Below are 23,686 nucleotides of genomic sequence, written 5' to 3'. Positions count from 1 at the left end.
CGGCTCCGTTTTGCTCCCCCCACCGGGAATGGCGCCAAAGGGAGGGCCCGCTCGCCTGCCCTGCTGCCAGCCTGAGTGCTCCGCCCCTCACCAGCTACACCACCGTTTTTATGGATAGTTCCACTTTCGTGCATGATGGCACCATTTGTTTAGGACACTTATCAGTAAACATGAATGTGAGATTTTTGCACAGTGAACATGAATCACTACATGCACACTAGTATCCACCATTGTACATCATGTTCCCTATTCAAAAGCACAGACAAGAGTACAGATTGGAATCACTCTTTTACACTGCATGCACAGTTTGTCTGACTGTGCAACAACTTACTGAATAAAGTCATTACTTTTTGAAGGTAACAATAACATTCTTTGAGTAATCATGGCAGATCTGCTATTGGTTTGGGATATTTGTCTGCATGAGAACATGAGGGTTTTTCACTTCAGGTACAAACAGCACAGACATTTGCAGTATCCCTTTGCAGCTGATCAAGAAATCAAGAATCTCTCCTCAAACAAGAAGGGAATCAGTAGCCCATTCCAAAGCATTCACTGTATGCATTTTACAATTGTAAATAAGAATATGGATGAAGTTTCTTTGTGGCTGTTAGTTCCCATGTCTCACTTTTCAAGCTCAATCTGTGAACGTTCAGGAGCCCAGAGACCCCTCTACTGCAACAAATACTCACTCTGTTCAACCCTCCCAATGTCCACAAAGATCCGCAGTACTGCAGAGCCCAGCAAGTATCCAAAAGCTGGGCCGAACACCGCAACAGAAAATAAGATGGCTAAAAATAAACAAGAGCGAGGGAGAGAATTATTGTGGGCTTCAATTCTGATACAGAAGAGAAAACAGTGTTTAAAACCTATCAGGTAACTACTACATGGGAAGGCATTACACATGGTATTTATCAAAGAGAAGCAGCTGCCATTTAAAAGGAACCCATCAATCTTTTAAAAGTAAAGACAATAGCACAGTAATATATTAATTGCAATGCACCAGCCAAAGTTTACTTTAGACACATGAACACAGTATTTGCAGTGAAGAAACACATTAAGAAACATAGAATTCTGTGACCAGAAAACCACATTCTGGAACCAGCAGAAATACAATATTTACAATTAGTTTACAAATTGTTAGGCATTCACATGCTTATTTGGGATGGAGAATTTTGTTTCATTTTTTGTCACAGACTAGAAAAACAACTTCCAGGCAGAAACCTGGGGATGGTTTACCAAAGAGAGAGTCCTAAATCTAGGCTAGGTGAAAAAAAAATCTCTCCTCTACAACTGGGAGGCTCGGAATTGCCCACATTCTCTCAAAATTTCAAGCATTTAAAGCAGAAGATACCAACACATTGCATGGCTTTCAAGGTAGCACACACTGTCGCTGGTGCTAGCCCTATCGCCGGTGCTAGCCCAGTACTGGCTGACGCTGGGCTAGTGCCAGAATTCCACTGCTTGGCAGTCATGCACATCTCTGGGCAGCAGAGAGGTAGGTGGGGGCATGGGGGAGGCAGGAAGGAGGTGTTCCGGGGCAGGGGGAGGCGGGTGGAGGGCAGGGAGGAGGCATGCCAGGGGGGCGGGGTGGGAGGCAGACGGGACCGGTGAAGCTTTGCTCCATAGCCACCAGCCCAACACGGAGGCTCAAAATTCTACGCCAACCTCCGGGTCACTGAAGAATTGAGTAGCCCCATTGTGGGGCTACTTTGTTTACCAGGGGGAAGGAGATGAAAGTCCCCTTCTCTCAAGGATCCGCAGGTGCTGCCTGCGATGCACACAGGATGCAGTGGCAGCCATTTTCAGGGTGCAGCTGCAGCCCTAGGTGCCTGGAGCGCAGGATTGGGCTGTCAGTCTTTTGCAGACGCCACTACACTTCATAGGGGGCCTCACTTTCTGCCGTCATACAAATTTTTAGCTTCTAATTCTATGAGCACAATAGCCTAATGTGGAGAAGGAAGGAGGGAGAAAAGGAAACAAGGACCCCAATTTTTCTTGAGAAGGATCTCAATGGGATGTAATTAGCTTCTCGGTGCACAAGACTACTGCTGATGACTAAAATGACAGTACATAGGCAATATCTATCAGATGTGCTGTGATGGTGAAGCTTACAAGGAGGGGACCATGAGTCACTGGTTAGCAAAGAGTCACGGTTAGTAAAAACCATGTACCTTGGAATAGCTATAAACAGATCCTTCATTCTATTAACAGAAAACATGAAACTCCATTAAGCCAAGGACATTCAAGCTAGCAGATGAAGCTTTTATGAACACAGAGGAGAAGCTAACTATCTTCAGAAAGGTCATCCTCCTGGAAAAACTTTGACAAATTCCAGTAATTTATTTGCAATTTTAAAACTAACAAGACTGTCTTCAAATAATTAGAGAGGGAGAGTGAGATGAGGCTTGTTTTGACAGTAGGTACCATGTCAATTATCCTGAACTAGACACATACCAATTACACTCAGCACAATGTGCTTTGGTGCAAAGTATTTCTTTAGGGCTTGGCTTGATTGGGCACTGAATATTGCTCTCCCCCGTCACAATACAAACAAAAATGGGCTCCAAAATTTATACAGAATTCTGAGAAACACACAGTTGGATAGTAGTCCCACCTATCTCTCAGGGTCACAAAAGTGTGGTATGTCCATAGGCACTGAGAGGGGCATAAATTCTTTCAGCAAAGCTGAACTCCCTGGAAGATAAAAGCCACAGAGAATTTGGGCTTTACAGTTGGTGTAGAAACAAGTTATGACTCTCTAACTATAGCCATCCAGTCTTTGTCCTAAAAATGTGGATTAAAGATTTGTTAATTTATTTAGGAAATTTCTATTCCACCTTCCCATTTGCAGGATCTTCACCAGTTTCTGCCCAGGGCAGTTTGTATTTGTTGTAAAAAGGAAGCATGATTCTTTTACACCTTGAGAACTAGTTGAGGGAGCAGTTCAGTTTAGATAGTTGCAGGAACATAACAAAGAAATGCAAATGCACTGTAAATTGCTGACTTGTGCCTATTTAAAAAGGGGAGAAGTCTTCAGGGTAAGTACTACCTGGCAAGTTGGTATAGAATTTCAGCCTAAGAGTTTTGACATTCTGCTTTGTCAGCTGCATCCGCAGATTCAATAGGAAAGACTTTATTTCTCATTCTTAGGAGCTGTGAAGTGAGGTCAGAACAGCAGAATGAGGGATAAGCCACATGACCTCAAGTTGACCAAACATCATCCTTACTTGACATGCCACTACAAAGCTTAAGAAAGTGGATGAAGTAGTAGACCAGTAAATATGATTGAGCTGCAAGTTTGGGTATAACAATCACATGGTTTATAGCAGGAACAACTTAGCCTAGAGAGCTCCTTGCCCCTTCCTATGACCTGCAGAAACAAGTTATGCAAACAAAATGCAGATACATTTGTTTAGCCGGCATCATTAATACCCATTGCAGAACTGAAATTTCCTTGTTGGAGGTTTTTATATTACATTTTAAATGTTATTTTTAATTTTAAGCACAAGGCACATACAAGCCTGCCTGGTCAACTCAAATGTCAATATTGTGATGTCATTGCTCCATCCAGTGGCAGACCAATTGAGGGGCAAGAGGGGCAAAAGCCTAGCACTGCCTCTCAAGGGGCACTGCAGCCAGCTTTTGGCCCCCCCCCGCCCTCTGTCTTTTTTCTTTTTTAAAAAAAACCTCTGCTGGCTTCTCTACCTTTAAAAAAAACAACCCTCCTCCCGACAGAGGAGGAGGGGGTGGCCCAGAGTCGTGGCTGGAGAGCCAAGAGTACCCTAGAAAGTCAGTGCACCAGGAGTTGCAACTACCAGTGCGCTGCCTCTCTAAGCCATCCTCTTCTCTTCTCCAGAGGAGAGGAAAGGCGTGCCCTAGAGAATCAGTGAGCCGGGAATTGCTTGCAACACCCAGTGCAGTATTGCTCTAGGTTGCTCCTTTCCTCCTATAAAGGAGGAGAGGAGGGGAGGCAGTCCAGTTTGGTGCTGAATTACTGCCAGAAAGGCAGAAGCTCACTGCCTCTCCGCCTCTGAGGAGATAAAAGATGCTGCCTGGAGCGCGCCACTTTGGGCTGCATCTTTTCTCTCCTTGGAGGAGGGAGGGCAGCCCAAACCAGTGCATAACTGCAATGCGAGTAGGCTTGTACTCCTGGTGAGATTCCAGAAGCAACTGTGGTGATGTAATAACATTACCGCAATTACTTCTGGGTTGGGGCGGGAGATGCAGCAAACAAAGTGATGGCCCCAGGCACAAAAAAGCCCAGGATCACCACTGGCTCCATCTACTAATATGCTGAAATGCTGTAAGACTGAGCTGCTTGGTTTCATTTTAACCATCTTTTATGGCTAACTAACTTCCATACCTATGATGCTTTTGTGCTTAAAAAGAATGTTATCTGTTAACTAGATTCCTTTTCCAAGTTTCAAATAATGAATACACATTACTAGAAAATATTTCTGATGTCCACAACACTTGGTGCCTATAAGCCTTGATGACCTTTATGCCAGCCTGTGTAAGTGCTCCAACTCCACTTATTTCAGGTACTTTTGGAGGGTCGAAGCCTACTAGACAAATATCCCTGCATAAACATTCCAGGCATGAAAGGTGCACTCCCAATCTCACATTTTAGATTGTTGTCTCTGCCTAGATTTACATAATAGGGATTGGTAGCAGTTGGAATGCTTAGAGGCTAGATCTGGAGCATCTTAGTTCCGTATTGGAGGCAGCTGGGACTCTACTAGGAGAAAAGCTTTGTATTCAATAGATGGCAACAATTTGGCCTAAAAATGTATAATTTAACACTTTTCTGTCTCTAAATTTGAAAATGCCTACTTACTGAAAACTTCCAGATCAGTCCATTGCAGAGTGGCAGCAGGTTCAGTCATAGAGCTGCTGAGAACCAGAGCAAAAGGCTACTTTCCCCACTGACAATACGAGTTCACTCCACTCTTGACACTAAAGCAGCTGCCACCATCAGTGGCTGAGCAACGCAGGGACCATCTTAGGAATGGGAGGAGATAGGAAGTTGACTTATACTGAGTCAGGTAATTGATCCCCCTTAGCTCAGCATTGCCAACACTGACTGGTACCAGCTCTCCAGGGTTTCAGACGGGAGTTTTTCCTCAGCCCTATATGGAGATGAAGGGGGCTGAGCTGGGACCTTCTGCCTGCAAAGAATGTGTTTTTCCACTAGGGGACAGCCTCATCCCCAATGCTGCAAGCACCTTGCAATATGCCCTCTGGGCGGTTAAGAAGACCTCAGACTCCAAGTACTGGAGCAAGATAATGCTGGGAAAAAGCTATGCGAATGTGTTGTAAGGCAGGAGGAGCAGACCTAGAGAGAATCTAAAATGAGGGATACAGCTGTGTTGCACACTCACCAAGATTATCTGTTAGACTCTGTTAATTATATTCACTGTTTAACATCTATGGCAGAAAGACGCTGGAACAAAATCTTGCTCCTGGGGAAATGGGCTTCCTACTCCAAAGGGGAAAAAGGTAAAAATCTGAATCCTGCACTGACCCTGGTTTCAAGAAAATCAATTTACAATTTTCAACTTGAGAGAACACTGTCTGGTAGCAATCACAGCATGGATTCTGTTCATTACTTCTCACCTTATCTCTAGCCTATTGCAGAAGGCCTCATAATACAGTATATTGCTTACCATTTGTTTCTAGAAGATGGTTTTACAATGTAGACATTGCACTTTTCTGAACCAGGCTCCTCCCCCACAGAGAGCATAGATGATAGAGCCACAGTGGATAAGTTCATGTTTTGTATGCACAGGTTTCCAGGTTCAATCCCTGGCATCTCTGCGTAGAAATGGAAAAGACCTCCCACCCCTATATAGCACTGAAAAACTGCTTACAGTTAGGGCAGAATAGTATCCTACTGCTCTCCACCAACCCTCTCACCTTGCTCTTTGACACCTTCCTATGAACTGCCTAAATAGCAGCCCACACACGACACATGCACCAGAGACCCCTCCCTCCTCTTGCAACAGCCCTGAGTTGAGTGAGAGAGGTGCCAGCTCTATCACTTGGGCAATAAGGATGACACCCTCTCTTGCAGTCTGCCAGGCCTCACTTATGGCAGAGCCCTAAGAGAAGTTTGGATCCAGTCCTGCCTCCACTCCTGGCTTCTCCAAACAGGATACATCAGCTGAGCAGAAAGTCACAGGAGGTAGCTCCAATTCTGGACAAAGTTCAAGCACGTACTGTAGTGACAGTATGGCAATGCCAGCTAGACAGTGAGGCACTTCTACTTACAATAAAACACCTTTCCAGGTGTCAAGGATGTATATGTTGCTTCATTTTGAGGTTCAGTCTTTGATATTTATATCCTTGGATGTTAAGAACACAACACCTATATTTCTTTGATGCTTCTGGTACCACTTTGATATGTGAAATTCATCTTAAATCTTTGCATTCCTTTGATACCTGGAGTCCATCCTGGTGACAGACCCATCTTTTGTGTTTAAGGTTGTAAAATTTTGCCTGGGAACAGCTTATTGCAATTCCAGTATCTCCTCATTGCATAGGAACTGACCATCTCCTTTATCACAAAGACAAGGTGCTGAACCTGCAATTAACAAAGTATCTACAGCTGGGCTTTTTGAAGTGGGAGGGGGGATTGAAGAGGAATAATAACTCAGCATGACTCAGTAAGATTTATTACATCATCCTAGGCTGAAATGATTGAAATTAATATAAAAATATCATGGAACCAGAGCTAAATTACCAAATTTAGCTTCCATTAGCCAAAGGAGCAAGATGGTGTCCGTTTGCCTCTCAAACCTCTATACTTCCTGTGTAAGGAGTTCTACGAATTGAGTTAGGTTTGTTGTTTTCTATACTGTGTGGGGTATTGTTCCTAAACCCATGATTCTGTACTTGTAGCTATCCCCTTTTCTCTAAATAAATTCTTATAATCTACTTCAATGGGAGAGTGCTTACTGAATGAGAGGAAAGTTGCTCAGCTAAGTCCAGCCTTTAGGCCATATTGTATCATGCCATCTTTTTTTTTGCAACACTGAGGGAAAGGAGGCTGGTTAATAGGGTTCCAATCTCCCCTCCATTAATTTCACTGCTGAAGGAGGGGATGGTGGCAGATTTATTGGGAAAGCTGCCACTACTAAACCCAAATACTGTATTCCCTGACACAGTGTGAATCACTGGGATGAGGACAGTAGCACAGGCAGAGAGAAGGCATTAGAGCTTTCAAACACACATCCTTGATACCAGGGAAAGCACTTACCTACGTACAAAGGAGAATTGTTTGGCCCAGCGAAGTCATCCACATAGGAGATCCCAAATGGCTGAATGGGGACTGTCCCAATTCCTGCCAATAGCTGAGCAAATACCATTATGCCCCACATGGTGCTGGATTCTCTTTGGACATTTCTGGTGGCTTTTGGGCATTCATACGGCACATTGCTGCACATCTCAGGTCTGATGCTACTGCTCTTGTTATCTGGAACCAGATAGTGCAACAATGTTAAAAAGAGAGGGGGGGGGGGAATCCTACAGACAACTAGGCCTCACATTAAATCCAGTACTATACAATGTTTCCCTAGCAAAAACTGGAAAAAAAAATGTTCAAATGGGAACACATCCTAATTGGTGAGTTCACTTGTGCTGTAGGTATAACTTAGGTAATTCACATGATTCACTGTGCAAGCTCTGATACATGGAAAGTAGAGGGCAACATGTACAGAGAAAGCCAGATATCCCACCAGCATTTCTATTCACCTTTAGGGTCCAAATTAAAGAATATTTTTAACAATATCGGATACAAGGCCACCAGAACCATGATCCAGAACCATGATCCAGAGAGGCCCATCAGTACATACAAAGCATGGAAGGATCATGTCCCCTTCCAGTGTCTCATGGGATGCTGCTTTAGAGGACTCCTGATCTTGATTTTATGGGGTTTTTTTTTGAGGGTTGAAAAGAATTATTGCTGGAAATCGAAAGATGACACACAGAGACCTCTCTCCATGCAGTGAAACACCATGATATGGATTCTGGCCCATATCTTCTCTATAGCCGTTTTCGAGAGGGCAGGAACAGCTAACACTTAGGCAATAACAATCGCATGTGCATGTCTGTAAAGCTCACTAACAAAGCCAAGCTAAATACATCTGTAAGCTTCCTTAACGATCCCTCATTCCTGGAGGTTGGAGGCTGGCCAAAACTGTAAACTTCCTCAGTTTAATCAGCAACTGTCATCACCCTTTTCTTTCAAGGTATTTACTGCAACACTACTTACAGGGATGTGTTCAGAAAGGGCTTTGACCAGAGATGCACCAGTATGTTTTGAACCTATGGGGTGGGGTGGGGGAGCAGCTAGAAAACTACTGAAGGAAGCAGAACCGTAGTTGTCCAGGATTCCTGTGTGCATTCACAGTACATACCAGCTTTAAAGGTGATCAGTTTGTCCATGGAACAATCATAAACCAATTTCAGTCTAGTAATCAAAGTACAGTTCTCTTTAGAGAGAACAAAACAACATCCAGAGGAGGTTAGGAATGCACATCCAATGCAAGATTAAAACAAATCTTTGCCACACATGCCAACTCTCCTACTTCTTGTGCTTTCTCATTTGTTCTTACAATTGTTCCAGAATTTCCATCAACTTACTTCGCTTAATGAGTGATGCTGTGGGCTTCTGGTACTTTGATCAAATTTTGATTAACCTAAGCAAAAATGTTGACCAAGTAATTGGATGATTTCAGTTAATAAAAGACAGCTTGCCTCATACAGTAACTATTAAAAAATTCCTGAACATGTTCATTGCAAAACCATTATTTTATGAGATTGGAATGCGTTTCCCAGGTGCAGGAGCCTTCTTAACCATCTTAGGCTGATTTTTATAAATTCAATTGTCACGTTAGAGATGCATCCCTTGCCAAACAAACATGTTGGAAGTGAAACTGGTTTGGGGAAATGAGACAAGAAATACCAACCAAACCAACAATGTTCTGGATTACGTAAGTGTTTGCCATTCTGGGCTCCTGTCACTTAATGCAGAGATGCCCACCAGGTTTGGGAAACAATCTTGGGAAGTGGTGGGGTTTATTTATTTAGCGTATGGCATATAATGGATGGACTTATATATCAATTAGACTAGGTCAAATGTCAATGTCCAGTTCATCCAGCCATTCAAGGACAGAGTGGCCTTCATTGGAAAAAGTCAGACCATGGGCCAGTATACACCCTCAGTTTGCAGCCAGACACAAAGTGGTATAGGATTTGGCGGGAGAACCTGCAATCACACTGTGGGGTAGATACTAGCCCCCATTTAAACACTGAGTCCTGACTAACACCATGTAGGGTATGGATCCTGTTCAGTGTTTTCCAGTGCTGGTGAGGTAAGTTGAAAGCTGACACCTTAAGTGTAGGATCATCTATATATCTACCTGTTTCTGGGCGTTCGACTGCCCGCTGAGCTTTCCATTGGGCATTGAAGTTAAAATTGTTGTGCAGATGATGTGTGAATGCCAGAGAAGGCTTCTTGGATTTAAGCCTACCAATTGATAGATGAGGAAGGCTGGCATGTACTGGTAAAAGTGGGTTGTTGGTGATTGTTCTATATTCTTTCACTAAAGCCTTTTGTCTCTGTAGGGGTGGTGGTGCTATGTGGCTCAAGACGGGGAGCCAACAGATAGGAGTGGGTCTTATACAGCCGCTTATGATCCTCATGGTTTCATTTAATTTGGCATCAATCTTGCTCGTATGACAGCTGTTAAGCCATACTGGAGCACAGTATTCTGCTGAGGAGTAGATCAATCCTAATGCTGATCTGAGAGTAGTGGCTGAAGCTCCCCATCTTGTTCCTATTAATTTCTGGAGTATGTTGTTCCTGGTATTGATTTTTGCAGACGTGTTTTCGCAGTGTGACTTATAAGAGAGAGTTTGGTCCAAAGTTACTCCGAGATTTTTTTGATGAGGATTGTAAGGGAGTAGGTAGTTATTTAGACAGACCTTCGGGGCTGCAATAGCTAATTTATAAGGTGGAAGCATGTAGTCACCGTTTTGCTGATACTGGGTATTAATCTCCAGTCAGCAAAATATTTTCCCAGCATCTTGAGGTCTTCTGAGCGGAGGCCATCCAGCACTTCCATGTTTTTTCCCTGCACTGCTAGAGCCAAGTCGTTGGCACATCCAAATTTACATACCCTTGTTACTGGCAAGTCTGAGATGTACAGGTTAAATAGTGTGGGTGCCATTACAGAGCCTTGTGGGAGGCCATTGTTTAGCCTTTTTACTTTACTTGCATTGTCCCCCATTATGATCTGGAAAGATCTGTCACTTAGCATATTGTTGACTAATCGATACAGTTTTTTTTACAGGGGATGATGTGATACAATTTATATAGCAGACCCTTCCTCCACACAGTGTCATATACCGCAGTTAGGTCGCTAAATACACCTGTAGTTTTTAAACCTCATTGAAAGCCAGCCTCGATATAGCTTGTCAAGCTCAACACCTGGTCAACACAGCTACAATTTCGTCGAAAGCCCGCTTGTTCGACAGGCAGATGTTCATCTATTATAGGACCAATTCTGTTTATGTTTAGTTTCTCCAAAAGTTTGTAACATGAGCTCAAAAGGGCAATTGGGTGATGGAAGGGTAAAGAAGACGTTTAAAGATGAAGACCTTTGAAGAAGATGGTGGGGTGGTGGGGTAAAGAAGACCTTTGGAGTGTCTTGTCTGAGAGCGCCCAGTTAGGGTAAGATCTGCCTTTGGCTAATTTTGCCATTGTCCTGGGTTAACAGTAATCTGAACATGGGAATATGAAAGGGTAAATGGGGTTTATGTGATGTGAACAGTATACCAACCTAATCAGAAGAAAGTATCAAGACAAACCCATATAAATGAAATGTGCTCAACTGATGGAGAAAATTTTTATCTTTATACAGAATCTCAAAGTGCTTCCTTCAGAGAAGTTCATAAGCATCGAAATGATTGGGAGATGAGCTGCAGAATCATCTAATTTTGAACTTTCCTAGAAATTAATTATGGCAAATAATTGCCAAATGGTGAGCCTCATGTGGTGCAATACTACAACTGAGAACTCTCCCCATGACCTGAGTTTGATCCCAGCAGAAGCTGGGATCTCAAGTAGCCGGCTCAAGGTCGACTCAGTCTTCCATTCTTCCAATAAAAGGATGGAAGCTTGCTGGGGGAAAGGTAATACCAGTGGGGAAGGCAAGGGCAAACCACCCCGCTTATAGTCTACCATAAAAGCGTCACGGAAGTGGTGACACCCCAAGGGTCAGTAATGACTTGGTGCTTGCACAGGGAACCTTTCTTTCTTTTTAATTGCCAAATACTGTAATTACTATGAGTCAGATAGTAAACGTCTCCTGGCTCCTACTCACAAGATTGTTCATGCAAAATCTGCATGGTTTTTCAGCTGCCATCCCATGTGGTGTTTTCAGCAAGTTTACTCTCCATACATACATTTCCAAATGATTCTGATGCGCAGAAAAATGTTAAACTGCAGAACTAGATGAATCACCAAAGGCATAAAAAATCTCTGCATGCAACCATAGCTCAAGAGAAGCTGTGGCGTAGACTTTAGGGACCTTTAGGGCATAGGCTTTAGGGAATAGGATGCTATTGAGCATGGCTATTGAGCTTGCCAATGATTTGATACCTCAATTGCCCCTAATTTGGAGGGCAAGTGGGAACAATGTTTTTCAGCTTGCTTCCTGGATAGCAGTGCCTAGATGCATTACAGATAAATATCATGACAGCAGTTACATGATTATATTGTATGATTAGAAGGTACTGAAGGAGCCATATGTACCTGCCAACCACCCTGGATGAGCTCCTTCTCCCTTTCACACATATCTTCCTTTGCATAGAGTACACTGACAAGCTGAATTTATTTACACACATGGCATTACCTCAACAGATGTCAGCTGGTCCCACCAGCAGTAACATCTCCTGCCAACTAGCCTATGGGGACATTTGTATGCACAGGCGACCATAGTACTGCTGCCTGATTTGCAAGGAAATGGGAAAATGCTTGGTAGCAAAGCTGATCACATGACAATCAGTGGGTGTGAAATCTTTCCCTTTTGTGTTCCAAGGTTTTGGCAAAGGAAACACATACACTGTACAGAAGTGCTACATTTCCCACTTCACGGTCAATAATAAGTCTTGCACATTTTGGTGGCGTCAGATGCAATTCAATATAGAAAAGCTTCCATTGACACCAGACATGAACCAAAACATGCACTGCCCTGGGCTCTCCTGGCATTGATCTAGCTTGGCACTCCCACGACAGGCAAGTCATTGCACAGAGACCACAATGTGCCTCAGGTGATGTTGGAAGTCAGAGTGGCAAACAGCCAAGAGACTTTAATACACAACTACACTTACAGACTCATTTACCAGGGTAAGTTAACATTCTTTTTTCAGTGGAGACTCTGAAAGCAAATCTATTCAGCAGAAGCAGAAGCACTCTAAGCTAGACCCTGACTGAAAAGAACCAAAAGCAGGAGCTGACATGGTTTCACAAAGTTTCCAAGCTTCTGCAAAAGAGATCTTGGAAAAGACACATACAGGTGTTTGCTGCTGCTATGTATTCGTAAGGGGTTGAGAGAAAGTGTGGCAGAGTCAGAAGGAAGGCCCCAATGGCCAGAAGCAGGCCTCCAATGCCTATTATCCTGGGCCGGTGAACTCGACTGCCGAAATAGCTGACAAAGATGATGAGGACAACATTTCCAATCTGTGGAGACAAAAAGGGCAGACGAATGAGAAGGTCAAATAGCCCAAAGACAGGCGATGGGCAAGACAAGGATGCATCTCTGTGTCTCGGCTTTTATTTCCAAGTTGCACTATGGTAATTCCAGGTAGCACTTCTCCTACTTTGTGTACTTGCAGTGGTTTAGCTAAGGGGGGGACAGGGAGTACATTGCCCTGGGTACCAAGCTTTCAGAGGATGCTAACCCACCCCACAACAGCAGGTGCTGAGGCATGGGGGGGTGCAGGAGAAGGTACTGAAGCAGCGAAGATGTCTTTTCACTGCTGCAGTTAACTTCTTCTGCACCCTGCTCACAAGTACTTGGATCGGTTGTGAGAAACTATGAGCACCTTGCAACCACTTCAAGTGCACCATAAACCTGGAAGTAACTGGCAATGACATCACATCACCGCAATTACTTCCAGAGGGTGGCATCTGACGTCAGATGCCCTAGCTACTGTTTGCACACCATGTTTAATACCAACATTAAAAGAAGGTATTTTCTTCTATAATTAGGAAATACAATTAGGAAGAGCAAGGGAGTGCTTGACCCCAGATTTGAGACTGACATGACCACAGCTGCAAAACCTATCCCCCCTCCTTGTAAAATCAAGCCTGGTCCACACATGCAACAGAATAAAGTGATAGGATCCCAAGAGGCCTCTTCCATTTCAGATTGCAGGTGGAAAAGCAGAACATCCAAGAGAAATGCACATCTGGGAGAAACGTTATATCATTCTGTTCACCTGTGCGGATTTCCTAATCTCAGATAGTTTTTAATGTCAGGGTAGAGTATCTGTCATCTATCCATCATCTATTACATTTTTATATTGTTCTTCCTCCAAGGAGCTCAGGGTGGTTTACATGGTTCCTTCACTCCTCTTTGTCCTCACAATAACCCTGCAAGGTAGGTGAGGCTGACACATAGTGACTAGCCCAAGGTTACCCAGGAAGCTTCATGGAGATATCCTCTCCTGCTGGAGATTAGACCTGGGGTGTCAAACTCATGTTATACAGTGGGCCCAACAGCATTTATGACACCTGCTGAGGGCCGGAAGTGATGTCATTAGGCAAGAAATGATGTCATTAAATAGGTCATAACCAGAAATAAGCACTTTATTCTCACTTAGGAACACATTAGCTGCAAATGACAGAAGAGAAGATATACAAATCTTGATCATATTTCAAGATATAGCAGAGTCCAATTATTATGCGAGCCACTGATTCAGAAGTAACACCTCAGCACAGCAGCTGAGAGCCCGAGGGCCCAATAAAAGGCTTCCGCAGGCTGTATCCGGCCCCCGGGCCTTATGTTTGACACCTCTGGATTAGACTATTTTTATGTGGGGCAGCCGCTGCAGAGCTGGTGAGGATGGAGCTTACCCTCTTCATGGGTAAAATCTGTGAAGTAAATCCCACTGTGTTCAGTGGGGCTTATTCCCTGATAAGCAAATGTATTTCAGAGGAGTAAACCGATGACCAGAAAGGCGGTATATAAATACCCACTTGTTGTTATTATTATTATATTTGAAAACGGTGCTATTTTTTCACAGATTTCATTATTTGAAAAGCAGAAAGAGGTGCTATGTGTATTTTATTCTAAGTTCTCAATCAGAGTTCTCATTTTTATTAATTTTAAATGTTTTCGGGACCAATCCTAAGAATTGCCTGCTGGCTTACCACTGGTGCGCACTGTTGCAAAGGTACCATAAGACATGTTTGCGGGCCCTACTGCCAGTGTTAACCCAGCACTGACTGGCGTTGGGCTAGTGCCAGTGGAGTGCGAGAGCTCCGCCACTGGGCCGTTGCACTGAGAGCCAAGCAGTGGAGTGAGGGCGGGGAGAGGGCAGGGAAGAGGCATGCCAGGGGAGGGAGCAGGGCGGGATCAGTGGACCTTCACTGGATCCAGAGCCTCCTTGTCAGGCTGGCCACCCGACAAGGATTCTACGCTAACCTTTGGATTGCTGTAGAATCAAGTAGCCCCATTGCGGGGCTACTAGTTTACCCAGGGGAAGGGGACAAAAGTCCCCTTCTCCTGAGGCAGAAGTGGGGGCTGCCTGGAGCACACAGGGTGCAGCGGCAGCCTTTTTTTTGTGCAACTGCAGCTCCGCGTACCGGGCAGTTCAAGATTGGGCTGTTAAAAGTGCACTAGGTGTGTGTAGGGTTGAAGCCTGAGGCGGGCGGAGAGGTGACGGGAGGGAGGCATTCTGGGGTGGGGGGAGGGCAGGCGGAGGGCAGTCCTAGGGCAGGAGGGGAGAGGGAGGTGGGGATGGGACCTGGCAGTTATGCCAGATTCCAACTCCCATTCCCGATCAGCACTCTCCTTGGACTTATGCTACTTCTTGAGGTGGCACAAGTTCAAGAAGACGCACAGGGGCTGCAGTGGCTTACCTGTGGGTAAGGGAAAGAGTTTCCACTTACCTTTGGCTGAGCCACTTTGGAGCCCTATCTTGCACTGGATACAGCACAGGCCTCCTGGCCTGCCTGTTCTAGCGCAAGATAGGATTGTGCTACACGTTGCCAAGGGATTTAGCAGTATTTTTAATGCTCTTCGGTTGATCCAGGTCAGCTCAGGTCAACTGAGGATGCCAATTTACACCAAGTAAGTATTTGACCCTCATATTTCAACACACTCACAGATCCATTCAAATTGAACATTCATGGTCAGTATTATGCAAGAATGAGGACATGCGATTCAAATCATAGTCCTCTAGGAGTCTATGAAGAAATCTGGATTTTAGAATCTCTGTAGCTGAAAGTATGTGGATCTAGGGGTTTGGAGATGAGTCAGTTCCCATGCTTGTTGTCTCAAAACATCTTTTGCATGAGATGCAACTGTTAGGCATAATGTGTGGGTTACATAAAGTTACAATTACGTTGGCTTGGTTCAGATTTGAGACAAATTCAACATTTTAAGCTACAGTAATTGTGCCCAAATTTCCTTTCATATATATTTACATGGGCTCTCCTGTCTAGTTTTGTGGCTTTTGGAATTGCAAACTTACAAATAAATGAGAAAAACCTTATAATTCCAGAAAAAACCAGGCAGGGGAGCCATATAAAAGTATGAAAAATGCCTCAAAGCAAAAGCAAATGTACGCAGACAGGATGGCTAAGATAACTATTTGTGGGTTGGAATGGCCATTACCACAATGAAATGTCCAGAGAGGGACACCACAGAGGAGGTACTATGCAGGACGAAGGACAAGAGGTTTCCCAAGTACTAGTCAACATCTTTTTTACATAAAAAGTACTTAGGAACTTCCTGAATCCCCACTGTGAATGGGAAAGGTGTGTTTCAGGGGTTTGTTAGAGCATTTCAGAGGTGATGTTCATTTTTTCATAAGAGATTTTGATAGTGACACTTGTTTTCCTACTAGTATTACTTTTTAAGAGATTTTTAGTAACCATTTAGAATGTTTGGAATTGTACGTGAGAACACGAGAAAAGCCCTGTTCAATCAGGTCAAAGGCCTATCTAGTTCAGCATCCTGTTTCCAACTGGCCCTCCTAATGGCTTTTAAGGGCATAAAAATGTCACTGCTGGTTTTCAGTCGAAAACCAGAAGTTGCTTTTTTTTGGCTTTTAGGCCATTCGGAAGCCCATGAAGCAGTGGGCAGATGCACGCAGACTCCACGGGCTTCAGAAAGCTCTCCTGAGCCCCTCCCTCTCCACGGCTTTCAGAAAGTTCCCTTTGGAAGGTTTAAGCCATTTAGTTATTTGATTTTTCTCTGTAAACCGCTTTGTGAACTTTTAGTTGAAAAGCGGTATATAAATACTGTTAATAATAATAATAATAATAATAATAATAATAATAATAATAATAATAATAATAATAATTAAGGTGCTGAAAACTGCAGATTTGCTTATTCGCGGTTTTTGGTATGTGTGGGAGGTCCGAGAATAGATCCTCCATGAATACTGAGGCCTCACCTGTAGATGGTATGTGTTGTTCATGGCTCAGGTTGCTCCACAGACATAATGTGAAACATGGCTGAATTGATGCTCTCTTCCCCAAAATACAAGAGACTCATATCCCACCAAACAGCTGTATGTATCTATCTAAGGAGGCCCATTCCATACTTTGAAGGATTTTGGCCGTTTCTGCCAGGCCAGAGCAGAAGCTGGAAAGAGACATCCCATCCTAATTGCAATTCATGGCACACAAAAGCTATCCCTGTGCTACTTTCCAGTGTTACTGAACGAAAACTATTAGCTGGTGGCAAAGAAAGAAAGAAAGAAAGAAAGAAAGAAAGAAAGAAAGAAAGAAAGAAAGAAAGAAAGAAAGAAAGAAAGAAAGAAAGAAAGAAAGAAAGAAAGAAAGAAAGAAAGAAAGAAAGAAAGAAAGAAAGAAAGAAAGAAAAAGATTCCTGTGTAAGGTATAGTGTGAGTATATGAAAAGAAATACAAGAAGATATAGCAATCTTTATAGGCAAAATAGCATCACAAAGACAGAAGGATTGAAAAGAATGTTAAAACAGTTTAGGCAAAAGGATTCAACACTGTACTTTATGACTGCTGTGCGAGGGCTACGTGGATGACATCCCAGATGGGTGTAAAGGAACGAAACTCACAAAATTGCTAATCTTATAAGAGGATTTCACAGTAATAACCTATTCCTGTTCATAGAGACTATTTCAGAGGCTAAGCATACACTAAGGACAGGCCAGTGGGCATTCAGCCAATAGTTGCCATCTCTGAAATGCTTCCATTCTTAGCATGTCATGAATATCCAAACTTGCAGGATATCAGTGACAATTAATACCACAGAGGGGAGATAGGAAAATGTAAGTACAGTACAGGTCCTGCCTTGTTATCCACAGATTTGTTATCCACTAATTTGACTCACTACGGATACTGAGGTTCATCTTTAAACACCTTGTAATAAGGGAAAAAAAGCTCTAAAATTCAATTTCCTACCTTTGCACTATTAAATAATTCCATTAGATTCCACTATTCACCCTATCTAGTGGCTGAATGCAGTATAGTGTCTATACCAATGCTTTCTGGGGTGACAATGGAGGAGCAAGAAACCTGGAAGTGGGTCTTTAAAGCTATTTTTCCACTGATTTGGTATCCACTGATTTTTTTTTATCCACTGAGGTTTCTGGAACAGAACCCCAGTGGATACCAAGGCATGACCCATATATGATATTTTTGCTACAATCCTAAACACACTTAGCTGAGAGGAAGTCCCACTGAACTCAGTGAACTTAGTTTTGAGTAGGATGCACCTATGCTTATGCTGTTTATGTGGGTATTAATGGGCATTTGAAAGCTTTGTTGAAATGGCCATCATACCACTGTACACATTATACAACAAAGACAGAGAAGACCCATGAAACTGCACAGGTCACCTCCCTCTTAAGCATGGGAAAGCCACCCTAGCACCTTAGGAAATAGCATTCCTCCCATTATCTGGTTATCAGACTTACACATACAAACAACTTTGTGAATTTATCACCGGCATCAATTCATTTCCACCACCTTTTAATCAATTGAAATAGGATTGTGTCATTGATTTCCCCACACCCCGTCAGCCTTTATGCTAGTGACCTCCAAAGAAAATACTGAAACAATCTTGATAAAGCAGCTCCAGAGATAACTAACCCTAGGTCAGTGAACCCAACTCTAGTGCTGGTCAAATGTATAAAATGCACTTTAAATGCAACCTGGCTTTGCATGTGATACAAATACCATGGAATGTTGAGAAAAGAATCAATATGCACCCTATTTTGTCCTCTAAATCAGCAGTCTACAAACCGTGGAACTGCTGCTTTAGAAAAAGTCTTACCCGCATGGTGCAGAGCTTTCAGTTCTGTGGCACAGCATCTTATCTTTCCAGCAGATCTTCTCACACTCACACCAAGCAGCTGCTTCCACTATCCATTGCCCCAGCAGGTTCTGTGCCTCAATTTCCAGGTGGAATCCACTACCCAGCATAAGTTTGTGAGAAAATCAGCTGGAAAGATAAGATGCTGCAGCATGCAACATAAAAGTGCTGCGCCACACAGGTAAGGCTTTTTCTAAATGCTGGATCTGCCCCACAAGTCAGGGTTTGGCACAGTCTGAGCTAGATGAATTCTGTTCCTCCTGCTACCAAGGGAGAATTTCATAAAGTGGGTCTGTAATTATTTGTTTAGATAATTTAAAAAGCATCAGAGCAACAAGTGGGAACTCTGTATAAATGGGGAATTTGGGGTTCCAAGAAGTACAACACTGAAGGACTGTAAGATTTCATTTCTAGGTTTTGTACAATATGTCCCATAATTCCCACTGACATTCTAAATGCAGTGTACTATATTGTATGCACTCTTATCCATATCTGAACATGACTGATGCTGGAGAGAGGATATTAGACATCAAATTCTGGGTATTATTTCTCTAGAACAGCCCTTGGAAGATGAAGCCAGAACCAAATCTAAGCAGAAGGATTGTTGTGTTACAGTTTAATAGCACTTATGTTCTCAGTTAATGTGAGGGTTTGGCAAATACTTTTTCTTGTAGAGCTCTGTGAGGCAACATTGCTCATCCTAATGGCTAACCACTGACCCTGGTATGCTAGTTCTGCTGTATTTTTTGTTTGTGTCAGGACCCGAGACTCATGTTTACTTCATTCCCCATAAGTTTTATATTTCCACCGAAGTGTGGTATATGTGTTGTTAACATGCTAAAAGTGCACCCTCTGCAAATGAAGCCATGACCTTGCTCATTAAAACATCTCGATTCTGTGTTTTCCCCTACACGACGCCTAGAATTTGATAGCACCTCTTGCCAGGCTCCAGGTGTTTTGCCAAATATCAAGCTTAAATCAAAACGGATTCTGAGTCATGATGAGGGGCCAAGTTCTAACTTGAAAGTTGCTTGAACAAGGCCAGAACACCAGCTACTGCAAAACAATACCACATGGGGAAATCCAGGATTGAGGACAGCTTGCTACTGGTGGCTGGGCAGAGGGGAGACTGGTTTGCATTCATGGCCACACAGACATAAAAACATGTTTGCATTTTTTGGGCCTTAAGAAAAGAAATAGCAACTGATGAAGAAGATCTTGGATACAGACTTCCTGTTTATGTCTTCCTGATTCTGCTGACTGGGAAGTTGTGGAAGAAACCATATATACTTGTGTATAAGTCAAACATTTATGCCTTAAAATTGACTGTGAAAAAAAAGTCAGTTGACCTATACCTGGGAAAATATAGTCCAAAAAATCTTCTAAGAGCAGCTGCTTGGTGAGGTGAGAGGGAAGGAGCTGCTTGGTGAGGTGAGAAGCAGGAGACAGTGGTTGGGGAGAAAACAGAGCAATTTTACTTATTAGTAACCATTGTATGGAACCTTTATTGACATAAATATTTACCGAAGGTGCTTATGGAAATTATAGTCTTTATGAGGGCTGCTGCTATGGAAGTACTGTACTGTACTCCTCACAAAGGCTAAAACTCCCATAAGCACCTTCATCTTAGTCGGCTCTCTCTTTCAGTGGGCTCTCTGCCAGTTACTGAAATTGTACAGTGCAGACCTAGATGCTTCTGCCTTTGTGTTCTCAATTCTGCAACTACCCGAAGTTACTCTTCTCCCTAGTCAGTTCCACATGGAGGAGGCTGTCATTGGCCAGTGTGAAAAATGTGGTGCCAGGTCTCATCCAGCAGAGCTCTTCTTATGTTTTGTATCTACTACTGGAGGAAAGGATGCAAAGCTGTTCAGAGCAACTTTTCTATCTGTCTGGAGAAGCTCTTTCCATCAGGAGAACTACCTTGTATATGAGCCCCTTCAAATAGTGCAATCTTACACATGTCTACCTAGAAGTGTGCTGTACTGAGTAAGTATGTATAGGATTGAAGCCATAGGCACTAAATTGCACTGTAAGAGAACTAAATAAGCCTTAAACTACAAAGCTTAGAGTAATGAAGATGGGAGCAGGACAGACATGAACAAATGCCATGCAATGAATGCTGACTTGGAAAACAAAAGTTTACAGAAAGTATTTGAGCAAGGGAGTTGCAGGGTCTTGTGGACTCCACATGGGACTCCAAAGAAGCAGAACAAAACCACAACCCAGTAGCAACACTGTTGCTCTTGGCTGGAGTTCACCCTGAGTAATGCCTCCATCCTCAGGGAAGAGGGATTTCTCATGGGAAACACTGACAGAAGCTTAATTATGGGGGTACTACTAATAGCTCTGCTATAATCAAGCCTATCAGCATGGGTAAAGCTTCATTCTTAAGCCTTGGATAATGTAGGGGATGCTGTAATGGTCTGACTCACACTTCCATAACAAATTGGGGGTTGCACCTTCTTTTAATATCGCAATAATGTGTAATATAGCATTACACATCTGATGCGGCAACACTTCTGAGAGCCTGGCAGAAAGTGCCTATCTATTAAATACATGGGTGTAGCATCCATTGCAAAGAGAAATGTAGGTCAGGCACACTTTTTTCTCAGAACAGTTAGGCAGTTGGAGGACATGGGGCCAAAAAAAGCTTCTTTCCCAATGTTCCTTCTCCTGGAAGATTTTCTTTGCGCAATGACACTTCAAAGTAATTCTTCACATTAACTTTCTTAAAATCACTCCCCCCCCCCCTCCGACACACAGAGTTTCTGGCTAACCACTACCAGTGGGATCTACTTTATAATGTGAACAATATGAATAAGGCCTCCTTGGCTATCAAGAACTTTAATTACAGCAGTATTTCTGCAACTGCACAGAGCTGCCTATGCATAAGGGTGCATAAACTTGCATGCATACACTGATGTGCCCCTTAAAACTGGGAAACTATATGTGAAACACAAATAGCCAAATCTTCTGTACGAGACAGCAGCTATGCAGCTACCCAGGACCATGCTAGACACTGCACTCAATGTTCAGCTGTTGTCCAGCATAGCCCTTATGCATCAAGTTCACCTCCCTGCTTCACAAGATTCAGCAGAAATTACTTGCATTGCGATGTCACAATGTTCCGTGCTTCACAGACTCTCCCCACCCACCAACAGGTGTCCAAAGACATGCAGCAGGGAACGCAGAGTGTCAATAAATCCTGCTAGACATTATGGAGAGGGAAGTTAAAGCGATGAATGGCAGCAGCTGTGCACTTGGTTAAATGTTTAGTTTGGCCCTCGATTACTCTCCAGGGCATGCTGCCAGCACTTTCCTGACTTGCTGTGGCACTGCTCTATTGCATGCAGCAGCCTTCTGTCTGCTGGGGGAAAGACGTCACAGCCTATGGCATCCTCCTTTAGTATGAGAAAACCAACCATTTCTCTTTCCTGTCTCAAATCTACCCCATCTGCTGAATGCTTAACAATGGATACCTGACAGGTGACACAGTCTCATCCTGAAGTGCATTCCTGATGCAGTTACCTCATGTAAACTGGAGATGAAGCCAGAAGACAAACTGGAGAGGCCAAAGCGTTTCTCAATGGTTGTCAGGCTGCTCTTGAAGTAGGCACTGTAGAGGAGCTGAGACAGCTGAAGCAGGCTATGGCAGGCAACAAATACCTGTTGGTAAATTAGATGGAATTAGGACTATGGCCAAGTGGTGACCCAGAAATTCCCAATATCAGGGCTGGAGAATCTTCTCACCAGTCATCTTGAGTTGTATGCATGTTGTTTAATGTTAAAAAAAATAACTCACTGTGACAAAATGGAAAGTGGTTGACTTAATTTGAAAACATAACTTTTCCATTCAAATCCTTTTGACATATTTGCAGGTATCTGGAACCTCTCTTTCACTGAAATGCAAAGGCTCAGGTTTTATGAACATTGACATGCAAGCATGCTAGAAATTCAGGAATGTGGTTGTTAAGCTCAGGTTCCCACCCATTACACACTATCCGGATTTATGGTATTCAGAAAGTCCAAATATTGTGACAGGCATTTTAAAAGAGGATGGGGAAATCTTTTGCTTTTGTAATTTAAATGTGATTGACTGACAGGTTTACACAAATGAGTGAAATGTTAAACAGAATGTACATTATGACTGTAGCAGGCATTTGCTTCTGACAGACAAAAAAGGTCTTTACTAATTATTGATTCAGCAAATGTTTGACACAAGGATAATGTCTTTACTGTCTGCTTTTCTCATGAAATAAGCACCTGCTAAAACAAGTAAAGATGGGAATTTGGCATTTGACACAACACGGGCTGGTTGTGGAGATATGGTATCTTCCTACAATGAACATTATCGTGTAAACTAACACCATGGCATACTTGCCAGCATTTGAAAAAATGAGGGCCCAATCCTATCCAATTTTCCAGCACCGGTGCAGCTGCAATGCAGCCCCGAGGTCAGGAAACACATGTTCCCATACCTTGAGGAGGCCTCAGACTGCCCCTCCACCACAGGATGCAGCGTACACCTCATCGGCACAGCTGCACCAGCTCTGGAAAATTGGATAGGATTAGGCCCTGAGTCCTCACCGTCTGCACTGCTTAGCAGTGTTTCTAAAACAACCCGTGCTGTAGATTTGGCAGGTGCTGCAACAGCCATGGTTGCTGTGGAAGAAATGGCAAAGGAGTGGAGGGCAAGAGATTCCAGGCAGTAACAAGGAGTGAGTTCATAAGAAAAACAGACAATTGCTAGCGGAAAGGAATAGTAGTGCCACCATGATTCTTGAAGAATAGTCTCAAGAAGAAGGCAAAGCAAAAGTTGCTAGGAGAAAGAGAAGAAGGGGAAGACAAAAAGCAGAGGAAGTGAAAATGAAAGCGGAAGGAGATGAGCACACACACACACACACACACACACACACACAGAGAATGGGGACAACAGGAAAAGAATAGAGAGAAGAGCTTTCAGAAAGCAGCGGTGCAGCAGGTAAAACCTTCATTGATTTTTTTTTTTCAGTTCTATACCTTGCAAGAGAATGTCAGGCATGTGGATTATGGATTAGCTGTGCACTGGTGAAGAACTGACTTGTATAAACTGCA

The 23,686-nt window shown here is 43.2% G+C and overlaps 1 protein-coding gene across 2 annotated transcripts in view; it reads right to left on the bottom strand.

The window, feature by feature from the left end:
* Nucleotides 1–23,686, bottom strand: part of SLCO2A1 (solute carrier organic anion transporter family member 2A1) — a 90,596-nt gene that overhangs the window by 21,610 nt on the left and 45,300 nt on the right. For both annotated transcript variants that reach the window (XM_066621936.1, XM_066621937.1), the window contains exons 2-5: nt 22,121–22,258; nt 12,580–12,745; nt 7,259–7,474; nt 690–788 (exon numbers count right to left, since the gene is read on the bottom strand). In XM_066621936.1, coding sequence (XP_066478033.1) covers nt 690–788; nt 7,259–7,474; nt 12,580–12,745; nt 22,121–22,258 — 619 coding nt within the window. The remainder of the gene's footprint in view (nt 1–689; nt 789–7,258; nt 7,475–12,579; nt 12,746–22,120; nt 22,259–23,686) is intronic.

This window comes from Tiliqua scincoides, chromosome 3 (assembly GCF_035046505.1).
Source record: "Tiliqua scincoides isolate rTilSci1 chromosome 3, rTilSci1.hap2, whole genome shotgun sequence".
NCBI classification, from domain to species: domain Eukaryota; kingdom Metazoa; phylum Chordata; class Lepidosauria; order Squamata; family Scincidae; genus Tiliqua; species Tiliqua scincoides.
This window is presented reverse-complemented; position numbering and strand designations above follow the sequence as displayed.